At 38.8% G+C, this 23,978-nt stretch overlaps 1 protein-coding gene across 1 annotated transcript in view; it reads right to left on the reverse strand.

The window, feature by feature from the left end:
* Positions 1-7,507: 7,507 nt before the first annotated feature.
* Positions 7,508-23,978, reverse strand: part of LOC128544874 (Na(+)/H(+) exchange regulatory cofactor NHE-RF2) — a 54,060-nt gene continuing 37,589 nt past the window's right edge. Inside the window, exons 5-7 of the mRNA XM_053515172.1 lie at positions 12,389-12,542; positions 10,037-10,143; positions 7,508-9,516 (exon numbers count right to left, since the gene is read on the reverse strand). Of these exons, the coding sequence (XP_053371147.1) occupies positions 9,349-9,516; positions 10,037-10,143; positions 12,389-12,542 (429 nt within the window). The 3' untranslated portion in view covers positions 7,508-9,348. The remainder of the gene's footprint in view (positions 9,517-10,036; positions 10,144-12,388; positions 12,543-23,978) is intronic.

The following is a 23,978-nucleotide window of genomic DNA, read 5'->3' on the forward strand; positions in this document are numbered from 1 at the left end:
GTGTGAACAACTTGGGTAGGGCTGCTTGCCCTGCTGTATTTCCGCTCACAGGGAGATATGACCAGCCTCTCCGTTTCGGCCTGTTTCGTGTATATGTGTGTGTGTGTGTGTGTGTGTGTCTTGCTTTCTCCCTCCCTCAGTCTCTCAGTGTGTAGTTGTCCTTATTTGGCTCCGAGGAGAGTTTCCCTCCTGACTGTGACTCACCGCTCCTCTGACTCACACACACCACGCTAACAAAAACAGTCCTGCGTCTCTATGGAGACCCAGACTCCCTTGCCCTCCCTCTCTCCCCTGCTCACACGTCTCCCCTCCCTCTCCCTTTCCTCCCTCTCCCTTTTTCCTCACCGGGCTCTGGGGCGAATGCCAGCAGCTACCCTCTTTCTACCTCCTGAAGCGTAGAGAAATACAGAAAGTGCTCTGTAAAAAGTATGAGCGCCCTTTTTTTTTTTACGGAAGACAGTCTGGTTTCATATCCGAAAGGGATAAAGCGCATATAAAATGATATTTTCGACTCAAACATACAGAGACATTATATAAATAGTATGTAATTAAAAGAAAATACTAGTTTCGAAGTTTTTACTTTTACAATTAAGATTTTGCAATGCCTGTTTCGCCGCCCTCTTACTTACAGTATGGATGGAACAATGTGCTCAAGGGTCACACTTTCCGAGGAAATGTCCAACAGTTTCAGACATGAGAACATTTCAGTTACAGCCCTAAATGTGCTTAAAATGATTTGCACCCGGTGTAGATTCATGACCTGATTCGTTGAGTTTAACGGCTATAAATGTCTTTTGCAGTTTCGGGTGTGTTGATTAGCATGCACTGTATAGTGGCTATGTAAAATACTTTCTAAGCTCTTTGGTTTTTCGGACACTCAAGGCATTTTTCAGATCGCAGAACAGGGAAACTGATTGGATTTGGAACTTTTATTCTGATAAACCTTATCAGATCTGTCCAATCATCATGCCATTTGCGAGTACTTATTTCTAGGCAAAATTTGAAAAAACAACTGCATCGAAACAGTGTTTCTTTTTTTTTTTTTTTTTTTTGCTCAGGGTTGAGGCACTGGTTCATATTTTTGGTGACTATACCACCGCCTAGGATACTGGCATTTGAAACTAAATCTACACATGCAGCGTGTGGGCAAACTTCAGTTGTGTTCAAAGGATGCAATATTGCTTTAGCTACAATTTGCTATGATACTGTAGCAATGGCGTGGTTGTATACTAAAAGATGAACTCATCATTATTATGTCACAGCAGTATGTGCGTGAGATGAAGTAATAAGTGTGGGCATGAATTGGGGTATTACTCATTTGCTATCGGGGAGGGGATGAAACAATCAGTCAGTGTTAGCGTGCTTGGGGTAGTACAGCACACATTCTATACTCATAATCAGTTATATTTTCTACTTTCGGGACAGTCCACAGGTCTCTGTGATATCCTGTACAGTTATCTGCCACTCTTCTATATGTTTCTGTACAGCATTACATAACCAGTCAAGCACAAGAATAAAAGGCTGTTCTCTTTTATAGGCTCTAACCGCTTGGGCATCATCCAGCCCATAGTTTACTGAACACATGTTTATCATATGCAAGAAATTATTGTTTTCACGACGTAATGCACTGTAAATAGCTAACTTATGTAAGCAACAATGAGTGTGTACACAGTTGTTTGATGGGAGAGCTAAAACTTCAAGGAAAGTTCAAGCCAAACCAAGACTTTTGATTTTACAGAATAACAGAACACATTTATAAGTGTAAAAACTACCTTTATTTCTCCTTATAATTCCCTGCAACACTAATGCACTTGTCCCGGTGTTTCACAATTACCTTCAAGGCAGAACGTTTTCTCAGTACATTGGATCCGTAATCGGACTGCCCGCTCAACTTCTGTATTGCTGGCCTCTCAGGAACTCCGATAATCACCCAAACATGTGGGATGTGGAAATAACTCCCAGCCGAGTTCCTGTAATGTGCAAAGGGTTTTTTTTTTTTTTTTTTGGTGAATAAGTGTGTGTACAGTTCCCACAGACAGATGTGCCTCTTCTGCAAGTTGATGACAAGTTATCTTAGCATCAGGCGTTCTACTTCGTGAAGTCTTCTGTAAATGTCAATCGGTTTTATGCCTTCGTGCACAAGAAATTTCATAACAAGTTCTGGTTAATGTTGTATCTATGAATACCTCAGTGAAACAGTTAGGATTGAGTAGTGACTACTTAAATTATAAAATTATATAAAAGTATTTTAAGTGTACAATGTACAATATATTTAAAAAATGCTTTTAATAGTCTGTTATGCTCTAATAGGTTCATGCTGTAAACCAAACATGGTAAACAGAGAAGTTGTCACACTTCCATTCGATCCTATACCATAAAACACTACAGTACTGTTGTCTGGCTTTGTGTTTAATTAACTATGTAATAATTTTAATTCATACATATTTATACATGTTTAATTTATACTCATTTCATACTCATTTCCCTAATTATTTTTATTTTCTTTTTTATTTTGTAAGGATGCTTTGTGACAATGACAATTATTAAATAAAATTTAATTTGAACTTAACACTGACTTGTTTTCATCTTTGAAAATATATGTATATATGTGAAGAAGTCAAAACTATGAAATAACACATGAAGTTACTTAATGGCTGAAATCATAAAGAACAAATCGCATTTTAAGTTCTCTGAAGGAGTTTTGCTTGCAGTGTATATTTATGGTCACTGACTTTACACCTACTGCTGTGCACAATGCATCCGTCACTCCACCTCGTGAAGCACATGATCTGAGTCAACCGAACAGATATTAATTATTACTTATTCTTTTATCGCAGTGCTTCTGACAGTGGTTTGTTAGTGTGTGTTATGCTGGTGTGAGCAAGTGGAGCAATGTTCCACAAAGTGCACCTATAGGACACCCTTATTTAAAAAAAAAATAAATAAATAAATAAATGATTATTATTTTTATATAATATTAATTAATAATTCATGTATGACTGGAAGTATGGGGCCAAGTATAACTTCTGAAAAACAACCGCACACCAGTTCCAACATGACTGCGCACCAGTGCACAAAGCAAGGTCCATAAAGGCCTGGATGAGCGAGTTTGGTGTAGATAAACTTAACCTTTGGTGTAGAAGAACTTAAGGTCTTAACCCAAAGGAACATCTTTGTGATGAATTAGAGAGGAGACTGCGAGCCAGGCCTTTACATCTAACATCAGTGTCTGACCTCACAAATGCGCGTCTGGTGGAAGGGTTAAAAATTTCCACTAACACACTCCTAAACCTTGTGGAAAGCCTTCCAAGCCTAGAAGAGTTAAAGCTGTTATAGCTGCAAAGGGTGAACCAACACCATATTAAACCCTATTGATTAAGATTTAGATGTTACTCAAGTTCATCTGCATGTGACGGCAGGCGAGTGACTACTTTTGGCAATAAATAATGTATATATATTATTAGTTAGTGTTATATATTGGTATGAACACGTATACAAAATAAAATTGATTTAAATTAAATAAAGACAAAATAAATAAACAAATCTGATGAACTATGTAAATAAGTGACATAATGCTAACCCAGTTTGTTTTAAAAAGGGCCAAAACACCAGCAAACACACCAACACACAATCTGTGTAATTATTTTGTATTATTGTTGTAGTGACTCATTTACCCTTATGCATAGTCTATAAAGTGTCTATAAAGTGTGTTATGACATTAAAATAAAAATACATAAGATAATAATCATTTGTATAATAGAGACGAGGATCCGCAGTGTGTGGGTTGCTGTACCAGACACACAATTCAGACACACAAATCCGGCAAATGAACTACAGGAGGTGAAACCAGCTGATATTCAAATTTCCAGATATGTAAAGTATAACCTTTATTCTGTGGAGTTTCAAAGTTTTCAGTGTGTACTCATGTTCCCATGTTACCGTATCACTGTTACCATGGCAACAGTGTACACAAACTATAGGGGAATACACAGACTATTGTAACGATCATAGCTAAAATCACAATCAGTAACCATCTATAAGCACTGCCCGGGGTGTTACATTCATTCTGAAACTCCATTGTGACACTTCCCTCCTGTTTTAATATTTACTCATACGTGAACATCTGACATCAATAGATCAAATAGAGGAAGGATAAAAGAAGATTTACTGTATATATATATATATATATATATATATATATATATATATATATATATATATATATATATATATAATTAAAGGTTATTGATCTTTGAAAAAAAAATATTAACGTGTCAACTTGTTTAAATAAAGGACAGAATTTGCACTTATAATATGTTTTGAACAAAAAAAATAATGCAACCAAAATTTATGTTTTTGTTAAAGTAATTAACATTAAATAGAATAAAGTACATTTTCAAGCTTATTTTTTTGTATTAATAAAGAAATTATAATGTAAACCTGTATGTAAAACTGCACAAGTCTTTTTTAAATGTTAATAATAAAGAGAAAAAAATACACTTCACAACATAAAGAATGATATAATACATAACTTGCGGAATCAGATTTATACAGTATTTTTCAGTACTTTAATACTCAAAAAATAAAAACCGCTATTTGGATACTTTTTTGTTTTAGATTAATTCAGGCGAAAGAGTGAGAGTTTAATCTAATGCTTATATGTCATGTATTAAAACTTTTTTATTAAATTTTTTTTATTTTGCATGAATCACTGAAGTTCCCCAAACTTTAAAACTATGTATACACACTGCAGGTTTTTACTCCCTAAGGGTCAGTTGGCTGAGCATACTTTAGGAATATCATTTGCTTGGTTTGTTGACTCAGCATTTTGAGCAGTAAGTCAAAGTGCACAATATACTCCAACCTGGGTCTTTGCTCTCACCAGAAAATTATTTTAATAAAGTTACAAAATGCTTGTCAAAGCCAAAGAAAAAAACAACAGTCTAAACTCTACACACATTCTTAAACTCTTGAGAAAGTGTTCTGTACAGCGCTCAGGTGTGTGTGTGTGTGTGTGTGTGTGTGAGTGAGTGTGTGAGTGTGTAAGTGCGTGTGCAAGTGCGTGTGTGCTCGTGCAAATGCGTGTGTGCGCGTGAGTGTATGTGTGTATCTGATGTGTATCTGATCTATTGCATAAGTATTTAGCTTTGTGGTGTTGGTTGACATGGTCACAACGCTGTGAGTAAATGTTGCTATGAGAAGGTGACTTTTTGTTAGAATAATTTATAAAACGATGGCATACAGGAAGAGTGAGTAAAAGGTGACTAAAAGATTTTCTTTGAGTATTAAAAGTGGTCCATTTTATAAATAACTTTCTGATCAAAGCAGTAGTTTGCATAGTTTTAGATACAGAAGTTTGATGTGTTTATTCACTAATTTCTGTGTTGGTGTTTTATATATATATATATATATATATATATATACACACAGTATGTGTGTGTGTGAGTGTATGTTATGACATGAATATAACGCGCACACACACACAGGAAAACAGAACACAAAATTTTTTTTTCGAAAAAGAAATTATTGCATATGGACGCCTTCTGCATTGTTTAACAATGTAGAAGGAAATACAAATAAGGAAAGACCATGAAGTTTGTGTCTTGAGAAGGTGTGTCTAATATATACAGTATTAAAAATCACAGAAGTTCTATGTTAATATGAGCAGATGTCCTCTATGACCTGATAGTTTTTTGCCAACATCGATGCTTATGCACTTTCTACCCCATGGCTAACCTTTTGCTCTGTGCCTAAGATCCTACTCTCAGGATTCCAAACTAAATGAATGAATCTTTAAAAAAAAAAAAACTCAGTAGATGAAGTTACACTCTGACTCACCTGGTTTTGTGAAGCCACAGATTCAACTGACTGCTTTGGTTCATTTGTGTATATGAGTGGTGTCATGACATGAATGTGCCACTGGTGTGGGTGATGTGCAGAAGTGTAAGAGATGCGTATTAGACCTCTGCCTGACCTGGGCTGAAACTGAAAAAGATAGTAGCAATCAAAGAGCTCTTTTTTTTTTGTGTCATTTGATCGTTAAAGCTAAGCTACTGCGAGAGCTTAAAGCTGTGAAATAGCCCTCTGACGTAGACATTAGAGTATAGTACTGTGCATAACAAATTATAAGAAATAGGTTAAATCATTTTGATTGAAATGAAGAAATGTGGCGACAAGCTGCAAAGTGTCTAAAGGTACAATTTAACAATTGGATGTTTATGTAACAACCTCAGCATATATATATATATATATATATATATATATATATATATATATTCATTACATACTTTTGCATATTTTTCATATTCTGGCAATAAGTTTTTATGCTTGAATAATTCACAGGTCACTGTGTGGCTTAACAAAATAAAAACATTCATTTTCAGGAAGCCTGAGGAAATATTTCACAAGACTACATTTACCATACAAGAAAATCTGGCAATTTGAAAGCAAAATATGAAGAAATGATGGGGTTGCTCAAGACTTTTGCACAGTACTGTAGTACTGTAGCCTCAGACTCCTGTTCTTCCCTGAACCTTTTGCTGTTTTATCTCAATCATCTTAAGGATGTTATGTACTGGACATTCTGAGATGCTTTTCTGTTCACTGTGTTGGAAAGAGTGAATAATGTGAGTTAATATAGACTTCCTGTCAGCTCAAACCAGTCCCTTCTCTTTCATGGAAAAATCCCAGGAGATCAAAAGTTTTGAATATCATCCAACCGGTCAATCCGGCATCAACAACCATCCCAATGTCAAAATCACACAGATCTCCTCCATTATGTTGCTGTATAACCTTGAACATTAGCAGAAGCTGCACATGTCTATGCAAAATAGTAAAATGTAAAATGTTCCTATTAAATTGGCACATACAGTAGATGTACTTAATAGTTGTTGTTTTTTTAAATACAGTATATGTGCTTACTAAAAATCATCACCTATTTATGACTTCTATACCTATCACTGTAAATGTCAGCAACCATAATGTTTTGACGTGTTACAGTACAGTATGTGACAATCGTCTGTCACGTTCTTGACCGTCTGGTTTGTTGACATTGCATTAAACATCATAAAGGTTTTTCCCTCTATAGAACTCATACAACTTTACTGCCATCTTTATTACACTGAACAACTTGTTTGCTTTGTTCCATGTACATTAGTTTTTTACCTACACAATGGCAAGGTGGAATAAAGAGCATCTGATACAGCGAGTGGCATTGCCAACACACACCTCCTGGGTCCCTGGTATGATTCTGAGCTGAAGTTTCCAGATTTGCACTGTGACACTGACTGCATTAAAAGTGCAGGGGTAGCGCAGTTGTACTACTAATCGAGTTGCCACTGTAATCCTCAATTGCTCAGATGTGTAATGAAATAAAATGTAAGTTACTCTGGATAAGGGCGTCTGCCAAATTCCATAATGTAAATGTAACAAGGTACTAATGATAATAATAAAATCCATAGTCATAATTCAGTATGTTTCCTGTTAAACTCACTTGGTCACACTGCCAGCATGTGCGAATATCACACTTTTATTGAAAAAAAAAAAAGCAACCTGGCATATATTCCCATAGTGAATATACATGAGCATACAGCAGAGGTCTGAATGCATACACTGTCAGGAACAGAACAATATACTACAGCAAACACAATAATGCTAACAAACATGAAAAGAAAGCATTAGTAAAGTAAAAAAAAAAAAAAACAGTAAAAAGTAAATGGTATACCTCAATGTAATTTTGGGTATAAGGCAAAATAATGATGTTATATACGCAGAGTGAGAAATGCCACAGCACATCAGGACTGAGCTTCTATAACGATCCAAGCCTGGGTCGCGTTTTGGAATGTACCGAGTTCAAGCGGTTAGGATGTTAAAAACTGTGAGTGGTCATCTGTCCATGTCTACATCGTCTACTGCCTTAAAAGCAACAGAAGCCAATTCGAATGTCTCTAATTGTCATTAGCGTATCGATTCCGCAGGAGCTTCTCGTCACTCACGTTTGAGTTCCTTCCTTTCATCTATCCTTTGTCCTTTGATTTGTGAATCAGATAATACACACTGCAGCCACAATCTCATGACTCTCTCGACCTTCAGTCAAATCAGTAGGTCACAATTGTGTCCTTCGCTTCTTCCTGTTGGACTTTGGTTTACATAGTGTTTTAGTTTCATCTCCAAGAATCTAATGTTCAAAAAAAGCCGCATATTGTTGAGCTGTTAAACATCGACGTGGTCGTACGACGTGTTTGTTCATTTTACAAACTAAAACTCTAAATATGTGACTTAGAAATGGCTCCCTCTAGTGGTTAACATTTAAAAGTTCTAAGTCAGATGTCCTTAAGTCACTTTCATGGAGGAGTCTAGTGGACAACAGTGCCCTCTAGTGTTGTTGTTTATTAGTCATCAGATACACACTTGTTTACGCGTGTACCTTCACTCTTACTAACAGAGGAATTTCCCTTTATAATGTCTTAATAAGTCACTCATCGTCTATACCGATTTATCCTGTATGCAGGGTGATACCTATCCCAGGAGACTTAGGGCACGAGGCGGGTTACACAAGGCGGGATGCCAATCCATCACAGGGCACACACACACACACACTACAGACATTTTTAGCCTAACCTGCATGTGTTTGGGAGGAAACCGGAGCACCTGGAGGAAAACCACCAATTACAGGGCGAGAGCATGCTCTCCATGCACACAGGCCCGAAACAGGATTTGAACCCGGACCCTAAAGGTGCGAAGCAACAGTGGTAACCACTAAGTCACCATGCCGCCTGTAAAACCTTACTAAGGCTGATTCCTTTAACTAATACTGATTTCTAGTTAACATACAGCGCCTCAAACGTCCTTCTTAAAGGGTTGTGCTCAAAGTCATTTTTTCTTAAGGTTTCCGCCAACAAGAGCAGAACTGCTGAGGTACCAAGATGTAAAACTATTGTATTACAATCAAACATCTACAGATTGTGTAAAACTTCAGTCGCGATTGGTCGTAGCAGGAGCAGTAAACTTACGTGAAAGCAATACAAAATAATTCAACATTTATAAAATTTCCCTAGGGAATGTTCTTGTATCTCTTCTCTTCTTATTCTTCTTGGCCCTTTTCATTATAGTTGTAGGTTTTTTTTTATTTTTTTATTTTAATCCTTTTGTAGTTAAAATGAGTGAAAAAATAGACTGAATCTTTTCCTCTCCATCCGCTCCAATCATCCTTTAAAAATATTTTTCCGGGTTTTCATTTTCTACAAAAATAACAGCCGTCACCATATGAAGCAGTCAGTCGAGACACATGGGTTGAGGGGTGCATGTTGGGGGAAGTCTGGACTGGGGAGTGTGTGAAACTCCACATGTTCAGAAATTGCTAAAAATCTCGTATTTCTTATTCCAGTCCATCTGTGGTGCCCTCTTCCTGCCACGCTTGGCATGTGCTTTCTCTTTGGCCTCCGCCGCTGTGGGGCTCAGTCTCAGCCCGATCTCTGCGAAAGGGTCCAGTGAGTGGCTGTCACCATCCTCTGAGTTCTACACACACACACACACACACACACACACACATATTATATACATATGCGTATAGAACCGCTTATTGTATATCAGCATTTCTGCTTTCTCTCTCGAAACCAATTTGGTATTAAGTGAACATGTACACATACAGTACTCCAATCAGCCATAACATTAAAACCACCTAGGTTTAGATGCCAGGGGAGTTTCTGGAGTTCGGTTCTGGTGCCTCTGGACTGACTTTTATTGGCGATTTGTGCTGCATTGGCTTTTCTGTGGGATCGGAGCGTACAGGCTGGCCAATAGGGCGCACAGGCCCTGGGTGTCATCATCCTGTCACCAGTTTACCAATGATCAATCACATCGGCTGTCAGTGGTCATAATGTTATGGCTGATCGGTGTATACAATCACATATACAGACACACATACATACACACACACCCAAAGCACAAGTCCATTCAGTGTCATACACTATACACAACTTATCTTGCCACGTATAATACCACACACACACACACACACACACACACGTGCACATACCTGTGTGCTGGTGTCTTGGCTGCTGTGGTCAGAGTGTGCTGACTGTGTGGAGTGGCCATTGACTCGAGGATTTGATGAGCCGTTAGTAATGGACTGACCCTCAAAACCTGAGGGAGGAAAAGAAAACACATTACTGCTGTACGTTAAGCCACACTGCTTTAGACATTTCCACTCACAGTGTGCAGAAACAACATTCACGCCCCTTCAAATGCTATTTCAGTTTCAACCAAAACACAATATTTTTTTTTTCCTTTTCTTATTTCTGATTGTTTCCCTTCAGACAATTCTCTCTCCTGTCACTCGACAGTGGCCAAGGTGAACACATGCTTTTTTAAAATGACATCATGCGAAGCAACTGTATCCTCTAACATCCTGCACTACACACAGAGAATGCACTATCTATTGTCCACTGTCGCCTAGCACCTCCAGGGCCTGGGTTCGATTCCCGGCCAGGCTCGATTCCCGTCTCTGTGTGCATGGAGTTGGCATGTTCTCCCCGTGCTTGCTGGGTTTCCTCCGGGTACTCCGGTTTCCTCCCACAGTCCAAGGATATGCAGGTTAGGCAAATTGGCGTTCCCAAATTTGCCCGTGTACCCTGCCAGAGTACCCAGAGTGTACCCTGCCTCGTGCCCTAAGCCAAAGGCCCCTGTGACCCTGAATGCAGGATAAAGCGGTATAGAAGATGAGTGAGTAAGTGAGGGTATGAGGACGGGTTCCCTTTCGAGCATGGTTCCTCTTACGGTTTCTACCTGCGTCATCTATGCAAATGTTTCCTTGCTACCGTCACCTCTGGCTGGCTCGTTAAGGTATAACTGATGAATTGATAAAGCCATACATTCATGAATCTATATATATATATATATATATATATATATATATATATATATATATATATATATTTTTTTTTTAAATGTTATTTATTTATGTAAAGCTGCTTTGTGCCATTGTCTATCGTTGGAAACCTTATATAAATAAAAGTGAATTGAATTGTAAAAATCCCAACATTTTATTATCCACTATAATCCAAAAAACAAAATTAACTGATTTATACAATACACATAAGACACATTATACATGGCAGTAAGAATAGAATTACCTTATCTATGAGGTAGTGTGAAGTAGTAGGTTCGAGTCAAACTGGGACTTGCGATGAAAGTTTTGAATGTATGAAAGCGTAAAACTGAATTACATTTACAGCCGTGGCCAAACGTTTTAAGAATGACACAAATGTTAATTTTCACAAAGTCCGCAGCTTCCGTGTTTTTAGACGTAACTAAAGTATAATCATAAGCATTTCATACATTACGTTTATGCAGAGTCAATATTTGCAGTGTTGACCCTTCAAGACCTTGAAGCATGAAGAGGTTTTTAAGACCTCTGCAATTTGCCCTGGCATGCGGTTTAAAATGCTGGGATAAGTGCATTACTGTAGCAGGGGATTATACAGAGAAATCAAGGTAATTTCTGCTCTCATATCTCTGTTCTATTATTCTATTCTGCTCTCTCGTCTTCTTTTTCTCTGTCGAGCTACTGTATACACGTCGCTCCTGAGCTTCCGGAGATCCAGACCCCCTCCGCCCCTGGACCTGTTTGACTCATCCTGGTGTCGCCCTCGGCTTGCTCAGCAGGGACAATCTTATTATTTTGATTCACGCATATTAACTCTCATACAAACTTCTGTAATTTGTTTTGATTGTGTAAAGCTGCTTTGCGACAATGAGAACTGTTAAAAGCGCTATACAAATAATAATGAATTGAAATGTATTGCACCAAAAGTCCCGGTTTGACTTGAACACCCAAAGTAATTCCAAATGAACAGCTTTTTTTTCTCCTTTGTCTTGTCGTTTCTCCGATTACATACTTAAATAAAACCAAAGAGACCAAATAATTGCACTGTAAAAATAAAATGAGAAAATAATCAGCTTTTATCACAATTCCTTTCCCAGAAACTGCACAGCACAAAATGTTTTATTTCTTACAAATGATCCATTTTATATAAGACCTTCCTGTCCTGTGAGCTTCATTTCTGACCACCCACATCCCACACAAGAGTAAAAATATCCCCACTCGCACCTTTTTTCTTGGGTCCTTCATGTTAACAGTACTGATGCATACCTCTACAATGTGGGATTTAGATGCTCCCTTTTTTACTCATGAAAATACTGGGATTTGTTCAAAGATGGATATTTTCTAAAAAAGCTAAATCCATATTATCAAGCAGTGCGTTTTCTGTGAATGTTCTTCAAACCACAGCAGGTGCATTAATAAACAATACTAAGTAAGTGCATATAATTACTTTATAGCACAAATGGTAATCCTTGTGTTTGTACTGTTATTTGGATGGAACTGTACCTTTAACATGGCTGCTGCTCGGGGTGATGCCCAGCTTCTTGAAATGCTCGTCTGTGTCTGGATCCACCACCAGTAAACGTGTCTCGTCCCCTCCGCGCTTGATGAAAGCAACCACCTCGGCATGACGCATGCCCTCAATATTCACCCCGTTTACCTGCACGAAGACACGGAGACACAAGGGCAGAATTATTAAACCAGCCGGCTTTATTGGGAATGCTTATAATCTTTGACTATATAATGAACCTACGGAAACATTCCAAAGAAAAAGTACAAAAGTCAACTATCTGCTGTAAAATTGATGCTTACAGTTTTTCACGGATTCTTAAGGGCCGGTGTTTGAACATAATCATGAAAAAGGTTTAACAATCAGCAGTGCTCGTTATAGTGAGACGCTGGATTAAATGGCAAGAAATGCCATCCAAGAGTGTTGTGATCTTGCATAACAATCCATGTCCGCACACTGATGACACTCCCTAAAAACTTTGTTTTGATGTGTTTTAAGCATACTCCTTGTAGTTCTGATCGTGCTCCATAAAACTTGTTCGGACCCCTGAAAGCAGCACTCCGGGGACAAAGATTCACTTCTGATGAAGAACTGAAGATAGTGGTGCATTCGTGGCTAGCAGATCAGCCTAAAACTTTTAGATTATGTCTTAAAATTATGTACAGTAAAACCTCGGATTGCTTGTAATGCGGCTTACGAGTGCTCCGCAAGACAAGCTAAGATTTTTAATGAATTTTGACTTGGAAAACGAACAAGTCTTGGTTTACGAGTACAGAGTATCATGTATCACGCATGCGCTTCTTGTTTTGATGCCAAGCGTCCTGTGATCACAGCTGAGCCAATGGTTTTTTTCTCTCTTATGCTGTGGAATTGTGGGTAATAGTTTCCCCTGCTGGGCCTTAGTGTGCGCCTCTCAATGGTATAATCAACATCCGTGCTTGCGTGTACTGTGTCTTATAACACTGTGACCACGTGGGTGTGCGTAAAACATATTTTATTTTGTGTTTGTGCGCGCATCTATAGCAAAAGCAAGTCTTATTAGAGGAGTTAAAAATCCATTTTCTCTCTCTGTATTAGCCTGCTCTACATGTCTGTGTGCGCGCATCATTGGACACTATGCCCCCCCCAACACACACACACACACACACACACACACACACACACACACACACACAGACCCCTCCTGCACTCGCCTTCAGAGACACACACACACACTCTTTCTCTCTGCTCTATACAGAAACATGGCTCTTTTCAAAGGTTAACGTGCAGGTTAATTTGTTTTATTTTTACTTTACAGCAGTGATTTCGATGGTGTGTCGCTCAATCGAGTGTCATTAAAGAGATTTCTTGTTTATTTTTCCGATAAAACAGTGTTTCCATTGTGTGTGCGCGTGTGTGAAAAGAGTGGAGGAAGTGTAACTGTCTAAGACGAGAAGGGGGAGAGGGGAGCTTACTTTAGATTCACACACACATACACAGCGGCTGCACGCACAAACAGAAACACTTATCTGTCGAGATTTATTTTTACTTTTTTTTTTAAAGGTCAAGTGCAGGTTAATTCATTTTATTCTTACTTAATATGTTAGGTTAATTATTTTTATGTATTTATTTTTGGTGGCGTGGAACAAATAATTTGAGTTTCCCTTATTTCTTACGGGAAAATTCCATTTGGTTTATGAGCGTTTTGGAATACGAGCCCGCTTCCGGAATGAATTATTTCGGATTCCACTGTATTGGTTCCACTGTATTTGTCTTTTCTGAAACTTAAACTTTATTTATTCAAATAAATTCCACAGCCGGATTGGGGATAATTAAAAGGTCATGGGGGGACTGGAGCCTATGCCAGGTGACTAAAGCCATGAGACAGGGTAGACCCTGGATGGATGCTAATCCATCATATGCCACACACTTCAGGAAATTTGGAAACGCCAATCAGCCTGCAGTACTCTTTATGTTTTTGGACTGTGGAAGGGAAACCCACCCAGCACTGAGAGAACATGTAAACTCAACGCACACAGACCCGAGGCGGGAATCAAACAACATGCAGCCCTCTCTTGATATGTTTGTGAAACTAAAAAAAATATATAGATATAAATCTGTTCCACTATAAGCAGGAGCTCTTTCACTGAAGTGGTAACGAAATTTTTCCACAGGCTTTAATACTTCGACATTATTTCCTGTATATATTTCCTGCAATTAGAGAAAATTACACACTTATACGCTCAACTAAGATATTCATAAAAAAAAGCCTCTCCTAGACCGTTATTAAATGTTTACGGCTTTCTCGAGACATGCAATTTCATGCACTGATGCTGTAAAACTCCACCACGAGTCAGGTCATGAACGTTAAATCAAAGCAATGAAAATTTATGCCGAATTAGTGTGTGGAGATTCGGTCTTACCTTTCCGCCTTTGTGGACTTTTTGCTGAGCTCAGCAAAACTATTGTTGTCTTTATACAGTATATTGCTCACATTTAAACATCTGCATCTTGGAGTTATCTTGAAAAATACTTGAGTAATTATACTTTACTCATTTTATAATCTTATGTTGGGGTATTTTGTTGGTATTACTGATATCGACTCCTTGTATTCTTTCTTAACTACAACTTCCTTAAAAAAGAACTTGATTCCTTCCATTTTTATTTAGACTACATCCATCAGGGAGGCGCTGATCTCCACCTCCCGTCACCCCCATGTTCCTAACAATATGCACCTGGTTCGCGTTAAGCTTTAAACAGTTGGTTCACTTAAGTTCCGTATTTTATTTCCGTTCACGTTTGTTTTAAATGTGTTGTGTTTTGATCGTGCTCACAGTTGTACATATTGTTCCTCTTTTAAGCATTTGCTTACAATGTCGATTAAAAAATCACTTTGCACTAACATCTGTTAAAAAAACAAACAAAAAAAAAAAACGGGCGCAGTAGCTTAATTTAAAAGCTGCTCTGCCACCAAGCCCACCTCAGAGCATCACTCTGTCCCACCCTGTCTCTGCCAGTGGTATCACTTCCCCCCTCCTGCTTTGTGGTGCACACCACTCCCCCCACTCGCAGCACAAAGAACGTTTCTCCCGCCCTCACAGCAAGAATTTACCTCCCCATCCCCATGCTTCCTGAAGGACTCTCCTTCCCGCCCTTTGCTTCATGGGGTGGACGCACTGATGTCTGATGTCTGTCCACTGGGGCTTGTGCACGGAAACATGCAAACAGTAACAAGAGCTCAGGATTGAACCAGAAACTGTACAGCTGTGTCCCCATTTTATCATTTTCAGGGATATAAGTATTCATTCTGGTCAGCCTTTATTTCTCATATATACATTACTGCACAGTAAAACTCTTTATTCATATATATCTCAGGTTTGTCTTAGTCGGCTGGGGTCCGAGGGCAGGGTCAGCCAGTATACGGTGCAGACAGGGTTAAGGGTTAACCTTCTGATCAGTAACTCAGAGCCTTAACACACCGAGTCAGCGTCCACAAGTAAAAATATAAAAAGGGTTCGTCTAGGGATCTTAATAAAACAATCTAAGAAGTAAACAATCCGACATATTTACCTGGATTTTATACACTATTTTGTAAAGATCTATGCATTAAGAGTCCCCTGAGAGGAAGAGAGACAACAGCAACTTTTTTTTTAATAATGCAAGTTGGCCACCAGGTGGTGCTACATACTATGCAAATTTTGCTCAGCCTATGCAAGGCTTAGAGTTGAGAAAGACAAAGAAAATAGGTCAGTCTTTTTCCACTGTAGTATTTCTCCAGTTCTATTTTGATTTTCAACATGCATGGCTAAATATAAAGATGATTAAAACAAAAAAAATATCAGTCGCTCCTGAGAGTGAGGTAACGAAACAGCTGGTTTTGCCATTAAATCAAGTTTCAAATCTTTTTCTAATAGTTGGCATCCATTGCCGATCGAGTTTTCCCTTTTTCTTTCAGTCCCCCACTTCAGTTAGTCTCTTAGCAACTAGTTTGGCCGTGGGATCAGGTTCACCAAATGGAAAAGGAGAGAGAGGAGAACAGAATTAGGTCAGAAAATCTAATCGTAAAAAAAAAAAAAAAGGAGGCTCGTTTCAGAAAACAACACCATGCTTGATCAAGTGGGACGGCATTATTTTTATATATCTGTATATCTGTATATATGTGTATATATTTATACTATATTAAGCATTTTCATCAGGTTTGGAAAGGAGATAAAAGGCAGGTAGCACATAGCTATCAAATATTGATGCAGGAGTACGGTGTTGTGGCAATAGTGTGGGTTTCAGGTGACACTGCTGTGGGGGTGTGTGTGTGTGTGTGCATCTCTGTGCGTGTGCGCGTAGGTGCATGAAGGAGCTCTCCATAAAATCGAACCTGCGTATGATAAAGCATGTTGATGAGCAGGTCCTGTTTCTGATGATGTTCAGGAAGGAGATAAAGAGAAACCGCTGCTTTTTAGGAATCACATGAATTGCCTAATGCAGGCTGCAAGTCTATTGCGAATAATATGCTGAAAGGTTTACATGTCAACAAAATGTGGCGTCGTTATGCAAGCGGTGCAAAAGCTTGGTGCGTATTGTGAGATGACATGAGTGTGCGAAGTTGTGGGTCGTGTACATTTAGGTAGCAGGATCAACATGCATGTTCGATACACTGAGAGAGAGCGAGGACGGAGGCACATGATTATCAGACCTACAGTACAGTAGGTGATCGTGACCTGTGGTTGGAACAGAGATCTTGTTTTCTCGGGTCAGAATGACACCGGAGTCGTATGATCGAGTCAGACTTCTTTTTTCTTTTTTCGCTATTTCTTTCCAATAGACCTTTTTTTCAAGAAACCCCTCCCCCCCTCCCCCTACCTCCACCCCACTGCACCCCTTCTCTTAATTCAAGCGCAATCCAAAGGGCAGGAGGAGGGAGGGATTAGCAAAGAAAAACATGTTGCAAGCGTCCAAGTTTCCATCAAATCAACAACAAATAACACACACACACACACACACACACACACACACAGAATACAAATTCCTGGCCTAAAGTAGCATTTTTTTCTGCTTGATCACTATTGAACTGTTGCATATTTGAACATTTTTCCTTGTTGCAGTCAATCAACAATTATGCGAAGCCTGTACACTTGCTTGACACTTTATTAGGAACACATGTACACATGCACATCCATGCTATTATCCAATCAGCTAAGCATGTGGCACAGCAGGGCAATGCATACATTCATGCGGATACACCTTGGGTTAATGTACACATGATGAGAAAATGCCAGCTGGAGTATTTTAAGTAAGTAAGTGCTGATCAAAGAATGGTGCAAAGCAAAAAAAAAATTTTTTTAAAGGGTGATCTGCAGGAAAAAACGCTTTCTGAGTGAGACAGGCAAGGGGAGAGTGGAAAGGCTAGACTGAGCTAGCAAAAGGTCTACGCAGACTCGGATCGCTTCATGGTATAAGAGTTGTGTTCCTTATACTGTATATAGCGAGTGGAAAGCATACATTAATGTATTATTTATAATTTCAGAGATGTGACTACTGTACTTTTCCAGAGGGAGAAATTCTACACAGTTTGTATGGATGTACACTTTACTACTGAATACCACTGCTTTAGAAAAAGTGTAGGTGGCCAAATTGCTATTTGCTGTATTCTCACCCTGTTTAAAAATGGATTTAATATTATTTATGTATATAAATTTTAATTTTTTGTTTTTATAGGAAAACATAATTGAAAAAAAAAGGAAAACAACAATGTTGGTGTATTCCTTTTAACACACACACACACACGCACACACACACACACACACACACACATTCTTTACAGGTTTGTTTTAAAGCCCAACAAAAGCAAAGTAGGTTCTCACCAAAAACACCAAAGAAGAATAACCAGTTCTCATTCATTCATTAAAATAAAAGAGAGAGAGAGATATGCTGATAGTTAAAAACCCACAGAAACATTTTCCCTAAGAATTTACGAAACACTTATTTATGATTTAAACTGTATATAATACTTGAGCACTATCGCCTTGCACCTCCAGGGTCCGGGTTCAATTCCCTCCATGGGTCTGTGTGAATAGGGGTTTGGATGGTCCCCCTGTGCTTGGGGGCTCCGGTCCCCTTCCGCACTCCAAAGTAATGCAGATTAGGCTAATTTGTGTGTTAAATTGGCCGTAGTGTGTGAATGAGCATGTGAGTGTGTTTATGTGTGTGTGCCCAACGATGGATTGGCTCCCTGTCCAGGGTGTACCCCGACCCGTGCCCTAAGTCTGGCTTTCTCTGTGGACTGTATGTCTGTCTGCATGTCTGTATATCTGTGTGTTTGTCAGTTTGTCTCATATGTTTCCTGAAACCGTGGTGCTAAATAAAGCCCTCATGTGGACATGTACGTGGGCTTAACGGTAATAAAGCTAGAAAAGGGAAAATCGGTATAGACGACATGTATATAGTAGGGCTGCAACTAACGATTATTTTAATAATCGATTAGTTGGGCGATTATGTTTTCGATTAATCGGATAAAACCTGACCGCTTCTTTAATTTGATATTTTGCTTATAACTATTAAAAAAACAAAAAAAAAAAACAAACCATAAATCAGGGTATTATTTATGTATAAAAAAAACTTTTAAAAATGCAAAAGCCACATATAGAGTTTAATAATCTTTAATTTTGACATTTTAAACCTTAAATGAAATGTAGTATATAATACATAGTGTATATATATATATATATATAGTTAAAAAAAATACACTGATCTATTGGACTATAAAAACAACTGTGGAAATGCAAAAAGCTAATAGTCACAAATATACTGTTATTTGCATTCACTGAAAACCACAACAATCACTAAATGTAATATTCTACTGTTATTCGCACCGTGTAAATTAAGCTAATCTAAAATAGCGCCATTTAACTAATCACTATTGCTCATAAGGTGATTGCGCAATGTGATGCTAGCGAGTAGCACGTGAACAGATCTAGCGCGACTGTCCCGAAGTTAGCAAACTGTTTAAATAAAAGCATTTAAACTATACAACTTGTACACGATGAAAAGATACAGTTTTTACCGACCCTGCTGACATTTCGCCATCCGTAACGCCAACATGTTTTTTCTAAGTGTTCGTGCATGACATGCAATGAAATCTCGGTCTTGAATAGCGTGCAGGTTACCGTCTTCTTAGAGGAGTTTAATGTAAATTGCTATAAAACCTTGGAGGACGCGGGGCGCGCGCTTTTTCCTGCCGGCGCTTCTGTAACCTCCATTGCGCGAGCGGCTGTGTATCTGTGTGTATTTGTGCATCTTGTGGTCGCGCGCCTCAGTGACGTAAGCAGCCCAACTAATCGATAACGGCATTCGTTGACAACGAATTTCATTATCGATAATTATCGATTTTATCGATTAGTTGTTGCAGCCCTAGTATATAGTAATTCCTTATGGACGTACACTACACTTAACAGCTACCGTTGTTCATTAAAATAAAATCTTAAAATATATATATAATACTATAAGTAGTGTTTGTAACAGTTTTTTGGTGTTTATGTTTTTTAAAAACTTGATGTTTTGTTAAAATTTTTTGTATTTTATATCATTATACACTATATGGCCTAAAGTTGGTGACACGCATTACTGAGGTCAGTCATTTTCCGTCATGTATTTAGCTTCAGCATATATAGACAACTGTGGACTCTTGTCTGAATAACACTGATTATTAATTCTATACCATACAATACCATACAAGTATAAACTGGTAACAGGATCGTGGCTCACACCAAAGGCTCATTTATGGCAGTTTGCTGGCTGGTCTGATCCCACAGAAAAGCCAATGTAACACAATTTACTGAAAAAAGGCCATATAGGTTCAAGGTTGTTGACCCGGCCTCCAAATCTCCCAGATCTCAATCTGATCAAACATTCTCGGAATGCCCAGGACAAACAAGAGTGATCCATGGACGCCACCAAAGGATCTAATGTCCCCCCTTCCAGACACCACAGTACACCCCAAAGGTCTCGTCACTGGAGTCGTGTCCCAAGGTAGCACGTTATTGGGCTTAATTTTTTGTAGTTTTAATGTTATGGCTGATCAGTGTATACTGTGCATTATGTATACATACAGTACAATGCATAATACTGTATTTATAATAGAATTAAGTTATAATGTCGTATGACTGTCAATAATGAGCACTCTTGAATGAAACGAATATAAATGTTCTCAGTACAGATTTACTTAAACATACAGTACATTACAAAAAATTCCTTTAAAACATTATAATGAGGAATGAAATGAAAGGCCATCACACACTTGGCCTTGACACAAAGTGTAACTAGGAACTGTTCAGTTTGATTTTCCAACTGAAAAAGTCATCACATAGAGTCCAATAAAAATAGCCAGTGTTTCCAGGTCAAGGATACAATAATAGCACGCAGTCACTTGCAATTTTTTTTCCCATACATACCATCTTGCTAAACTCTCAAACAATGGAAAACTTCAATGTCATCTCTGGCCAGAATAACGCATTTCATTCGGAGGCACAAACCACAGTGCCAAGTGCACACCTCAGTGGAAATCCAGGAAAGCTGAAGGTCAACATATCCACTAATGACAAACAGGATGTTTCCCCTTTGAAAGTCCTGATGAAGCTACGAGTACACACAGGGTTTAGAGTGAGGGCTGACACAGAAAAGTAACACTTGATCCTTTTTCTTCAAGCCCAACATGCCTCATGCATCTCGCTAATGCTTCTGCTTAGAAAGAAAGAAAGCGCATTACATTTACGGTGTTTCGCGGACGCCCCCTAATACAGAGGGAACTAAGGTGTTGTCACATTAGGCACGATTGATTCGTACTGTGCTCAGCAACAAATGCAGCCCTCCCCCTCACATTATTTTTTGTGCACCGTTCTCGGGCACGCTTGTGTATTTACTCAGCAGGTGGCAGCTATTTAGTTTGTGAGCCGCCATTAAACACAAGAGAGGAAATGTAGAAGGAAGTTACCTTAGGCCTAATATTATAGATATTTCAAGATTTCAAAAAACAAAGCTCTCGTGTGCCTTTTTACTTTATTATCTATAGATTTGTAGATCAGAGGATGAGATTGGCGCGTCATACAGTACATGAGCACAGAGATTTCAAAGGAGACCAATGGAACATCTAAACAGCAATCCACTTCCATATTTGATTCGGTCCAGACCCCAGGCATGGAATGATTGCTTGTGAGCATGGACCTTACTTAGAGGCTCAATAGTGGTAACGTGGTGGTGTTGGGGTTTGAACCTCAGACCTTCAGATCAGTAATCCAACACCCTAAGCGCTAAGCCAGCCCTGCCCTTGGTGGGGTGAGATGTGAGTAAATTAGACACTCAGATTGGAGTTAACCCCGTTCCATTTCTGTTAGGTTTTAAGGTTCTATTTAACTGGGTTTTAAGGGTAAACAGCTGACGCATGACTAGCAGGGTCAGTGGTCAAGGGTCAAAGTGCATAACTAATTTGAGGCTGTGTCATGATTTGACTGAGAGGTCTGTGTGAGATCTTGCTTATGTGAACAAACCTTGAGGATCTGATTTCAATTAAGGTTAAAAAGCTTAGGTTCGTGCAGTTCTGTCAGAAGCCATGCATTTCTATGTGTGTATGTGTGAAACAATACATTTTTAAGTGTTAGTTGTGAATCAGGGGTACTTATTTTACTGATTTATTTCAAAACAGCTGAGAATAAGACGATATGTAAAATATGTATTTTCTAGTTTGGTATGCAATATCCACACTCATCATACATTTAAAAAAAACATAGCTTTATAACCAACACCACTGAATCAGTGCTTTAGATCCAGTGTGGCACAGTGGCGTAGTGGGTTTCCTTCCACAGTCCAAAAACATACAGACTAGGTTAGGGTTAGGTTTGTTCCCAAATTACCCGTAGTGTGTATGTGTGTGCCCTGTGATGGACCAGCCCCCTGTCCAGTTTGTATCCCTAAGTCGTCTGGGACAGACTCCAGGCCCATGTGACCCTGTACAGAATAAGTGGTATGGAAGAACTTTATTTATCATGCGCTACAAAGCAAGCAGGATTATAGACAGAAGTTGTGTAATTAAATTGTATTGAATTGAATGTGATTTAAATCTGAATAAGGCATGCTCTAATTTAGAACCTTTATTAGCATTTTCAATTATACATAAAACATACCAGTAAACATCCAAAAAAGTTCCAAAAGAAATACCAGCAAGGTCGGTTAAGTTTTCTCATTTTCCACATCACTTCATACAGTAACTGGTCTGAACTAGAAATTTGCCTAGGTAATATTTTACCAAATTTATATGGCGCTATTCTTCAAAAAATGTAACAAACCAGGGGCCAGACATGTGCAAAAGAATGTGGAGTTACTGTATATCAGCCTCATATCTGACATCTCGCTCACGACTGCATGAATGTAAAAACCTCCCACACGTAAATATTTGGTTGTTTATTATGTGACGCACATGTCTAGTCTCACCCAAGATGCCTCATAGCCCTGCTATCTGTATCCGCTTCATAAGGGACACCTGTACACCTACACATTCATGCAGTTATCTAATCAGGCCAATCGTACGGCTGCAGTGCCGTGCAAAAAGAGTCGCGCAGATACAGGTCAAGAGTTAATGTTTACAACAAACTTCAGAATAGAGGAAAAGGTGTGATCTTGGTAACTTCACCAGTTACTTGTTGGTACCAGTTTGGCTGGTTTAAAGGTTTCAGAAACTCCTGGGACATTTCGTACACACAAGACTTACAAGTTCAAACAGAATGCTTCAGGTTTCTGAAATACTCAAAAGTCATCATGATCAAGATTGAGTTCATTATAATAACAAATAAATGCATTTAAATAATAGCCGACGCTATTGTCAGAGATGTCGTCCAGCTGCTTCTGCATCATCTTATAAAGATAACATCAGTATAAGTTACAAGAAGTAGAAAGAAGCAGAAATTCCCAGAGTGACATGTTGCTTAAAATATGTTACAAGACTTGTACGACGAGGTAGCCTACCTTTGAATGCAAAAAAAAAAAAAAAAATTGCACGGTAGAACTTTGTGTACATGATGTTCTAAATCGATTTGATAACCCGATAAAGAGACCTCTTTACCATTCTGTCGAAATATGTTAAAACATCTGCTGTTTTAAGGATCGTACTGCCGCTTCGGAACTGCATGGTTATTAAAGACAAAGTAAAGAAAAACATCTAATGAAGAAATGTTTATTATGGGCCTCCGAGTGGCGCAGTGGTAAGATGATCACTAGTTTGATTCCCGGGTGATGCTACTGTATAACCTCTCGCAGCTGAAGGTTTGGAGAGAGCTGATTGGCCGAGCTCTCTCAGAGGTTAGGGATGAGAGGTGCTCCTACATTAATCACGGCTCTACAGCCAATCAGGGGCGAATCAGCGGATAGCGCTGTCCTCCGAGTGTGTTACGCCGCCCCCAATGGTCCGTGAGCAAGAAGATCAAAAAGATGCGATCGGCTGGGTCACGTGGTTCGGAGGAAACACGTAATAGTCTTCTGCCCTCTCGGCTGAGTGGTAGAAGTAGCCTTAATGTGGAGCCCCCTAGTGACGGGGAGGAATAGGACACAACTAAAATTAGGGAGAAA

Source organism: Clarias gariepinus, chromosome 16 (genome assembly GCF_024256425.1).
Source record: "Clarias gariepinus isolate MV-2021 ecotype Netherlands chromosome 16, CGAR_prim_01v2, whole genome shotgun sequence".
In the NCBI taxonomy this organism is placed as follows: Eukaryota; Metazoa; Chordata; class Actinopteri; order Siluriformes; family Clariidae; genus Clarias; species Clarias gariepinus.